The 10,745-nt window shown below is 32.7% G+C and overlaps 1 protein-coding gene across 1 annotated transcript; it reads left to right on the top strand.

Annotated features, from left to right (window-relative positions):
* The first annotated feature begins 275 nt into the window (after positions 1 to 275).
* On the top strand, positions 276 to 8,305 carry LOC127731722 (Krueppel-like factor 6). Its single transcript, XM_052240560.1, has 4 exons — positions 276 to 382; positions 1,697 to 1,909; positions 3,770 to 4,259; positions 5,442 to 8,305. Exons 2-4 carry the CDS (start codon positions 1,706 to 1,708, stop codon positions 5,846 to 5,848), a joined length of 1,101 nt encoding a protein of 366 aa, XP_052096520.1. The 5' UTR covers positions 276 to 382; positions 1,697 to 1,705; the 3' UTR covers positions 5,849 to 8,305.
* Positions 8,306 to 10,745: the final 2,440 nt, after the last annotated feature.

The raw sequence follows: 10,745 nt of genomic DNA, 5'->3' as shown, positions 1-10,745 counted from the left end.
ATATGCTTCTTATATTCAGTTAATTTTTTCAACGTTCTCGATGTACATGGACGGTAATATAATGCATTTCTTTCTCCATTTGATTCCCAATCATTCAATTTCTTAAACCACATTTAAACGTGCTGCAATACACATCATCTTACAGAATAAACACTAGAAATCCACGTGCAAGATCAGCGGAATACAGTCATGGAATGCATGATCACTTTTATTTGATTGGTCGACACTCAGAAAAAAGAGTTTTTCATTGGCTTAGAAATCCCCGCCCTCACCCAAATGATGTATTTTGGAAATAATTGTATATTCACAACGAAGGAAGGCTTGTGTATTCCTCTTATTTCTTACATCAGAAAATTATTATAAGATACATTCAATGTGAAAGGTAAGCGATGTTTATATGTTTTAAATTTATTTTATTGTCTTTCATGAAAAAAACAAATGTGTCTTCTGTTATGCTGTTTTTCTCTCGTTTTGTCTTTTTCATGAACTGGTTTTGTTTCAGTGTAAACAATGTTTGTGCATGATTGCTTTACATGTATTCACATGTTATCTGTCGAAAATAAATTTCTTTTAATTCTATTAGTAATAATTGAACTAAAGACTTTGTTATGAAAGGTCTTCATTGTTTATCATGAGGAGTTATTTCCCCTACTGATCATGATTTTGACAGCTGATCGATCAAAGTGCAGTTCGACACAGTCGTCATGTTAGGGCACTTTACAACAGAAAATAATTTGCATAAAAAGTGATCTTATGACATGATGAATATATTGTTATTTGCTGGCGAAATAATGAAGCTTTATAAAGAAACATGCTAATCCAGGTTAGGGGGTGTGTCATTGACCTAATTGTGTAATTTCGGTCATGAACTGGTTTCACCCATTTTCAGTGCTATTAATTATAGAAACAATACACACAGCGTTTTGAATGCTGAAAGTGTTCTGTAATAACTTAATTTAATAGCTTAAATTTATTTCACATACGAAAAAGTACAGTGAATAAGCAAATGCTACTAGTTGAGATAGCAAATTTGGACGGTGTCACGTGATAGATAACTTTGGGGAAACTATTGGTATATAAATAGAAACCATGTGTGTTTATTATAAATAGAAATTACAATTACAATTTTTACAATTTTTCAACAAGTTTTACTCTTAACTTAAAGTGCATGGCAGGACCTAGATAAATAACATTCAAATGCCATTTTTGTTTCAGAAGATTAAAAGCTTTGCACTTTTTGCCAGGTTGCAGGAGATGGTAAATAAACTAACACTTGAGGTTAACCTGATAGTCCCCTCAGTTACACCATTTAAAGTGCAGATATCTATTAAAGATCACTACAAATATAACATTTAATGGGGAAGCATCTTTCCAAATGTTGATTGTTTTAGCACCTTAGCATCTGCAGAGATGAATAAAAATCCATTTTAGTTTTTAATATTCTGACACAAAGTTGCATCTCAATTATTTTATCTTGGTTCTGCCATGCCTTAAACTTTATACTGATGCACACATTACTTTGTCTGAACTCAGAGTAAATTTGGGGTGAAAATTTGTTTATTTTTGCCTTCAGGTAATTCGGAAAGGTGAACTTTAAATTGATGAGTGTTTTACAGTTATATCAAGTGTGGATTAAATTAAAAAAAAGATTTTTTCTTGTAGCATTTTATTTGTAAATCTTTCTCACATATTTCAGACTATTAAAATGTGTATTCAATGTACCTTGAAGCAGCGCATTGATGAATGCAGTAATGCAGTGGAGAGAGAAGCTATAGAGACTCTTTTATCAATAGGCAATGTTCTCAATTCTAAAGACTACTGTGAAGTGTACAAGGCACGTCAAACAGCTTCTATGAAGACATGCAGAGAACCAGCTCCTTCACCGAAAAAAGAATCTAAACTTGCAATGGTAGGTTCATACATGTACATATTTGTGGCCACATTACAGGAAAAGCCCTGGATTTCTCCAATGAAGAAACATAATTGTTGTTTAACCATATTCTTTAAATAATTTTTTAATGGTAAGCTTAAAATAATTCCCTCAAGATGACCAATCCAAATTCATTTCAGTGATTTTCCTGCCTTTATTTTAGGGCCGAAAATATCGGCCCTGTTCCCAATCAGAAAATACCTGAAATTTTCCAAATTGAACCCGTAAAATTCCCAATTCAATCAAGTTGTAGCGTAAAGGTAATTGATAATTTTATTGTGTGTATGATTTGGTTCAAAATATAGGTTGTTGTACTGTTCCCGAAGAAAATCATGTCGAATATAGACAGGTAACTATCATATTTCGTAAACCAGTTTTTACAATGGGTGAGCTTAGTTCAGCATTTGGATGACGTCCTGTGGTTAACGGTAAGAATTTGGAATGGTATGAAGTGATGGTGCTGTGTTATTATCTGAGTAACATTGTAAATATATGCCAACATGAAAAACTAAAAGGTTTTCATTATTTTCTAATATAAAGTAAATTTTTACTATATGTTTTTTACGGCAATGTCTTACTAAGCAAAGATATGCTGGTCTGGTTTATTTTTTCGCTGTGAATTGAGCATGCCCAAACAGACAACATGATTATCCTCCTCTCATAGTTCAAAATATTAGGTTCGCAAATTAAAAAGGCAAAGATGCCAATGATTGTAAAAAACTTGATATGTTTGGCTTTGAAAAATCCTAAATTAGTACTGATACTACAGGAACTGATATCTTGAACGAAAATGTTTCTACTTTTACGGATGTTGAACAGGATGAAGCCGTGATTGTGGAGGATTAAGGCACTAAAGCAGTCACCTCAGACCCTAGTACTGGCTCTGAACAAATTGTTTCTACACAAACACATGAGCAAAGTTCACTTGAAATGAACTCTGCTCCTATACAAAGTGAAACTGACCGTCAATCCCACTCCGAGTGCGACCCTCAAGTTGATTCTATTCCTTTCTGGTGTGCAAAATGTTATTCATGCACACCAGAGAGGAATAGACTGATACAGGATCACCTGGGTGCCATAATGAGGATTTTTCAAATTAGACCATGAAAGAAAATTGGAATTTTAAAATAATAAATAACATCATTAAAATATATAAAACACAATGATTTATTTCTTCCCAATTCATATGTTATACGACACATTTTTCCCAATTGCCTAGGGCCCAGGGCCAATTTGAAAAAGGTTAGGAAAATCACTGCATTTTATACCAAAAAATTATTCAAAATTACTCTTGAATGACATTTATTTACAAAACAAAATGTTATACTTCACTGAGAAATACAACTGTTATACTCCATGCCAGATGCACTGTGTTTGAGGGTAGTTAATCAGATTGTAATCATTTCCAATCACCTGTTCCACTATTATTCACTCAACACTAAGAGTGATTTTTTAAGACAGAGGCGAAAGATACCAGAGGGACATTCAAACTCATAAGTCGAAAATAAACAGACAATGTATTGGCTAAAAAAGAAAAAGACCAACAGACAAACAATAGTACACAAAACACAACATATAAAACTAAAGACTGAGCAACACGAACCCCACCAAAAACTGGGGGTGATCTCAGGTGCTCGGGAAGGGTAAACAGATCCTGCTCCACATGTGGCACCCGTCGTGTTGCTCATGTTTAACTGAATCATCTTCTGTGTACTGTATTTACATACTAAGCCAATGCAACAAACGTTTTTAGGGTGTAATGATTTCTAAAATAATTTTGATAGATTGTTAGCAAAGGAATCTGTAGATAGTTGAAATGTTTTAATTGTTTGCTTTCAGCTTTTGAAGGAAGGTAAAATAAATGACAATGAACTTCCATTTGATCGTCCAAGTCTTGTACCAAAAATAGTGAACAGTGCCATTAGTGAGAATACCAAGACATCTGAGCTGACAAACAATGGATATGCATTGAATTCTCAGTCAGTCCTCAACAACAACATTTTAAGGAATAGTCCACTTAACATTAATACATTGAGTACTAATCTACCCCAAAAAACAACTGTCATCAATAATTCATCACAGCCACTTGTTCAGGTCATTCTCATTAATAACAATACAGTACAGCCACTGCAGCAAGCCATGACATGTAAGGCCTGGTTAGATAAACTTTGTCCCATTGCACCAGCTCCACCTCCAGGAAACATGACTGTGGATGATATCATTAATTCTAACAATGGAAGAAGAAGGAATTATGCATGTACATATGATAATTGTGGGAAAACATACTTCAAGAGTTCACATCTCAAAGCTCACCTTCGAACACACACAGGTAAATAAGTTTTTATTACATGCACCTTTAGTAGCTTGCACTAAAAATACATGTACATGTACCTATTAAATCAAGTAAGAAGAAATTCAGTCAGTCTTATGATACCTTCATAATAATTAATCCCCTACCAACAAAGTCGAATGGGACTTTAGGTTTGCACTCTGTCCGTCTGTCTGTCCATTTGTCAGTCCGGCAAATCAGTTTTCCACACTTCTCTTCTTCTTGCTTGAAGATATTGATTTGATATTTGGTATATAGTTTTATCATGACAAGGTACAGATCAAGTTCAAATTTTGTTCCTGTCTGATGATTTTTATGCAGGATTATGGTCCTTGGACTTGGAAAATTCACTCGAATAATCAGTTTTCCACACATTTTTTTTTTGTCATGCTTGAAGATATTGATTTGATAATTGGTACATAGTTTTATCATGACAAGTTATAGATCAAGTTCAAATTTTGTTCTGATGATTTTGTGCAGAATTATGGTCCTTGGACTTGGAAAATTCACTCAAATAATCAGTTTTCCACACTTTTTTTCGTCATGCTTGAAGATATTGATTTGATAATTGGTACATAGTTCTATCATGACAAGTTACAGATCAAGTTCAAATTTTGTTCTGATGATTTTGTGTAGAATTATGGTCCTTGGACTTGGAACACTCAAATAATCAGTTTCCACACTTTTTTTCATCATGCTTGAAGATATTGACTTGATATTTATTATATAGTTTACACTATAACAAGTTATTGATCAAGTCAGCATTTTGTACCAGTACAATGAATTTTTAAGCGGCAGGGGACTATGTATTGCCATGCAATACTCTCGGAATGCTTGTTTTGGTGATTTTGTGTTCACAGTGATGGGGAAATACTCTACGTAATATTTGTAAGAAGTCTCCTGATTGATCTTTTTAAGTTACAGATTATATGTAATGAAAGCCTAAGGCTAGATACTTATTTAATGTCTTTACATCATTGGTGATTATTAGTTTTGTTAATTGTCAGTTTAAAGTAAATTATTTTGTGCAGATCCTTAAAATAGGAGGCTATAATACTCACATTGAAAATCAAACTTTTTTGAAATATGAATGTATAAATTTAGTATATAAAACCAGTATGGTATTTTGATATTTGTTTATCTTTCAGTAGTAAATGAATGCAATATATGTTATAATTTTAGGAGAGAAGCCATTTGTGTGTGATTGGGAATCCTGCAATAGAAAATTTGCAAGGTCAGATGAACGTTCACGACATAGACGAACACACACAGGAGAGAAAAAATTTACATGCGAACACTGTGAAAGGCGATTTATGAGAAGTGATCATTTGGCTAAACATTTACGTAGACATGCAAGTAAAAAAGGATCATTATCATCAGACAATAGTTCTGCTTCACTTATGTCATGGGCATCATCTAGATCGTCGACCAGGACATGGCATTCATCTGTATCAGAGGAAAGTTCAGGGTCATGGCAAAATGATGAGGATAGGTCAGATGATAACCAATCAGTTGACTCGTATGATTCCTCATCTGTAGGAAGTGGGTGTGGTGACATAATTGTAACTCCCATGGAAGTGACTGTGTAGAAATGATCATTTATGTGTTTATAATTATCCCAGTGAAAACAAGCAATATTTTTTGTAATTATTTCTGAATATATATGTGTATGTTTGATTATGTTTACATAATTTCTTTGAAAAATTAATTTGTTGGAAACAAAACTAAAAACTCATACTAATTTATGGCATATATGCCCATGACAGAGAATATGGGCATGTTTTATTTAACATTTATGTAAATGTTCATGTGCTTTCTTTGGTGTTTCAATTGATGACAAGGCTAGCAACATCAAGTGATTTGATATTTAAAAAGTTAGAAATAAATTCCTGTTCATGTTCAGGTAATGATGTATTGCCTTAGGCAAGTAACAGTTTTGTCAATTGACTGATAGCATATCAAACAACATTGTCATAAATGTTAATTGCTGAGAATTATTTAAGGTAAAATCTTGTATTGGATCTTTATAAAACATTTGAATCAATTTTTTGTAATTATAAATATACATTGTAAAATGTTATATCTTCAAAAATGAAATGCTACATTTTAGAGGCATTGATATTAAAGGGTTTACATTGTACCTGTCTCAGGTTTAAAAATAAATGAACTTCCTGTAAGTATCCATTAAAATGATTAATTGGAAAAGAACCAATATACATATATTAAATGAATAGTACTTTCATTGCTCTTTTAAAAATTTGTATTTGGAAATTTCTACACTAGAACTGAATCCTCAATAGATTTATTAAAGGACCAAGTGAGTATATCAGAAAAAAAATTCTGTTCGCCATTGATGTACTAAAAAGTCTAAGCATGAAAGTTTTTTTGTACTTTTACCTAGACTAAATGGAATAAGTTTTTGAGTAAGATGTCTGTGTATGCAAGGTTGTTAGATGGTTGTATATTATATAATTATATTTTAAAATATTTTGTTACAAATACTGTAGTCAACATCATCAGATCATATTCTAAAGCTTGAATTTAAAGAATGTTTATACCCTGAAGTATACAAAGCTGAAGCCATAATGTTTATTTGAGTCCAACACAAATGGCAATGAAGTTAAATCTGAATCAAAGAAAACTATGGCCTTTTTTACGTCAAATTTACAGTTTCATGACCTTATCTCAAATTTGGAAAGATTAATTTTTTAGGACATTTTTTGTGTAAAATTTCTAATGGCCACCGACATATCTCTTCTTTTGACTTAATGTGTATTTTTTACTTATATTATAATTTTTGTTATGTGATTTTCATATTAATTGATGATTGATGGTGCTATCATATCCTTTTCATTTCTTTTTCAGAGATGTGTTCTTTAAATTTGAATTTAATGTGTGCATTAATTGTTGCATTCTTCGACAGGTGATAAAAATGCCTGATTAATTAATGTTATTCCTGTACATGTTAATGTAAAGGAATTATCAGCAAAAATCCAAATTTAAGTTTGAGATGTCAGTCCATTCACAAGTTTCCCAATATGAAAACATGTAATTTTCTGGAATTTCTGAATTTACAGAAACTATATTTAATAAAAAAGATCTTGTATTATGTTTTCAATACATGATGAGTTATGGTGTGCCAGAAAAGACATTACTTATGAAGTACTCCATTATGTTTTAAGATGTTAACATATTATTGTATGAACGTTATACAAATGTTTTCTTAAAACTCAGGAACTTATTCAAAAGTTCAATTTTCATTTGTTTAATGTCTACAAAGAATTTTGTGAAGCAAGACGATATAAGATAAAGCATCCATCCATTTCCAGTCCCTCTGAATCTAATCATTGTCATGTTATTATGTTTTTTCTGTAAGGTGTCTTAATGAAGTGTCGATCTTGTTTCCTGCCTTCCTACCAACCCCAATGCATTAATTGGACATTTTTGGTTCAGTTCCCTAGAAGTCCAGAAAATTTTCCTATGTAGTTTATGTAAAATAGTTTTAGAAGTAAAATCATTTTTAATTTTTTACGTACCTACCTTATTAATTTCTGCCAGGAGGCAGGGAACAGGCATATATAGTGTATACTTATAAAGAATAACACATATTGTATTATCATTTGATTATTATAACATTTTTAAGAAGTTCTGGAAAAAATTCAAAGTAATTTATTCAAGTAGTGTGGCAGTTTATATAAATTTTGTTTTAAATTTGGTGGAAAATAGGGAAGACATATCTTGGCATTCACAGTTTTTTTTTGATGTTTTCTTAAGATCTTTTCCTAGTTTCAATTTTTATTTTGATCTGATAATTCTGCTCCCAAGTTACTTAGAGAACAAAACACATCATATTTATAACATATTCTTACTTTTGCTGTATTCATGATCATATCAATGCAATGATTTTAGATTTAGGTCCCATGTTATATGGTCTCGTGTTCATGTTAATTTTTATTGTGTGTTTGTGAAAGATATATGTTATTTATTAATTTGATGCAATGCAAACTTATTTATTTATTTCTTTAATTAAATTGATTACATTTTTACCAGTTTTTTGTTGTATATTTAGCCTTAATACCTCTCTAAAATTACTCGTGCATATTTTCCAAAGAAGTATGTATATAATTTCACATTGTAGCATAAAAATTTTAAAAACTCCCCAGTCCTTATGATTTGCTAATCAAAAATAATTACAGAGAGATATGGTTGAATGCATTCAAAGGTCAAACCCAGCAGCTTCCTGTAAACATGTTAAATATGAACGATTGCACAACCTCTTACATTGTTGAAGTGAAAACGTGATGTACCAATATTTAAACATCTGAAAAAAGGAGTCCCAGAGGATAAAACACAAATCTTACAAGACTGAAGAATAACCATAATGTTAAATAATTCCACTTGAAGAACACAATAGAAGTCTCAAAACTGGTTGCTCACAGTCTTGTTAAGGTTATAATCACAGGTAGTCCATCAAATCTAGCAGGAGTTGGAAATCTGTACTAAATATCTCTGAACTTTTGTGAGAGCATTTCGGTACTGTAAAAGGATGAATTAAAGGGAAAACACTCTGTTAGTCAAATCTTAAATCCAAAAAAATGCGCAGTAATAAGCTGAAGTAAAAAAATGTCACAAAATTTGTCTAAAATATTCTTCATGTCATACTGGTTAAACATGTTCAAAACAGCTGCAGATATTGAAGGAAAAAGACATTCACCTCTGAATTAAACTGGATTATACTATAGTATTATATGTCTCTGCCACTGGTACCATGTAGAAAGCCAGAAATTGAAGTTTAACATTAATTTTATATGTTTGGATATGTCAAATTCTTAAAGAAATATGTTTCAAAAAATGCCAGAAAGTAATCCTAAAAAAGTTGGATGGTTTTCCATAAAGAAAAGAACTACCGGTATTCGGTTTCAGATTTTAAGGTAGCTACCTTGAACCACATTCCATCTTTCTTAATTGGTTATTCTAGTAAGCTTGCAGAAAATCTCTTCCTGAAGTCTTGAAAAAAATTCTTTCAAATATTGCATTTCATTGTTATACAGACAGTGGATTTCTACTCAGTAGTCGGCTTCCTCAGCTTGAAAGGAATCTTATCAATGACTTGCGCAACAGTTAAACTGGAATGTACAGCAGGCCTAGGTCACGTACGGCTGACAACGGATGAATTAAATGAGCCTAGCAACCGTTTAACTGCCATGTACAGCAGGTCACCTAAGCCCGACAACGGATAAATTAAATGAGCCAATCAACAGTTTAACTGCCATCACGGTACAGCAGGCCTAGGTCATGTACGCCCGACAACGGGTAAATATTCCTCTACTGAGGAATTTGAAGGGGCATTAGCTGTCAAATTCATGTTCACCGATTTGACTCAAATTCTCATATTTGATTTATAACATACTAAAACGTATATCCAAGTTATAAAAAGTCTGAAATAAACAATTTACAATGCATGGGCTCGATAATATGGATCAGCTTTTCGTGTGTATTTTAGTCCAGACGCCATCTAATTAACCATCAAGGTGACCTCCGAAGACTGCAGACGGTCATATAACCCGAAGTAAGCATAAATATAGTTATAAATAGATAGCGAACTCGTGCAATTGGATTTTTCTCTGTCTATTTGATTTCATATCATAGGTTACAAATATATGTTAATCATTGTGTTTACCTGTATAAGAATGAGTTTTAGTGGAGCGAATCAGTCAATCAAATGATTTACCCTTGTTTCACTTTCAATGTTGACATTATTTTCTTTTTAATAACTGAACACGCCTAATTCATGCGTAACCCAACTCTAGCTAAGAGGTTAAATTGAAGGTCACATGCATGATGCATACGGATTCAATAAGGTCGAATTATTCACTTGCAAGTGAAAAATTAATCACCGATGTTACTTGCTGATTTTGACAAAATTGAACCAAAATGGAATTTGTGGACGACATCACCAACAACATGAGTGCAGGTAAACAAACAGACGTACTGATTATGGATTTCTCTAAAGCTTTCGACAAGTTTAGTCACAGTCTCCTCGTACAATGATAAACTCGAACACTATGGAATCAGAGGAAATGTCAATAGGTGGATTGCTCGCTTCCTGTCACATCGGACTCGAGCAGTAGTAGGGGATGGAGAGAGCTCAGCACATATTGATGTAGAGTCTGGGGTACCCCAAGGTTCAGTCCTTGGGCCTTCACTATTCTTGTTCTACATCAACGACATGCCCGATGGAATTAAAGCCACTATCCGTCTTTTCCCAGATGACACTATAGCATACCTCACAATATCAAACGACAAAGATTCGAACGATCTACAAAAGATCTAGATAAACTAGCTAAATTGGAAACCAAATGAAAAATGGCCTTCTACCCAGACAAGTGCAATGTACTTACCATCAGCCGGAAAAATAATACCATGGCAACATCCTAAAATCTACATGGTCACACTATCGAACCTGTCAAAAGTGCCAAATACCTA

Source organism: Mytilus californianus, unplaced genomic scaffold (genome assembly GCF_021869535.1).
Source record: "Mytilus californianus isolate M0D057914Y unplaced genomic scaffold, xbMytCali1.0.p SCAF_1, whole genome shotgun sequence".
Taxonomy (NCBI): Eukaryota; Metazoa; Mollusca; class Bivalvia; order Mytilida; family Mytilidae; genus Mytilus; species Mytilus californianus.
Note: the sequence above shows the minus strand (reverse complement) of the source record. Positions and strands in the feature narration are given on the sequence as shown.

Excerpts from the sequence above, each read along its gene's own strand:
- LOC127731722 (XM_052240560.1), top strand. The coding sequence starts at position 1,706 with ATGTGTATTCAATGTACCTTGAAGCAGCGCATTGATGAATGCAGTAAT. Across the intron at positions 1,910-3,769 it reads AAGAATCTAAACTTGCAATG|CTTTTGAAGGAAGGTAAAAT; the intron begins GTAGGTTCATAC and ends GTTTGCTTTCAG. Across the intron at positions 4,260-5,441 it reads TCACCTTCGAACACACACAG|GAGAGAAGCCATTTGTGTGT; the intron begins GTAAATAAGTTT and ends TTATAATTTTAG.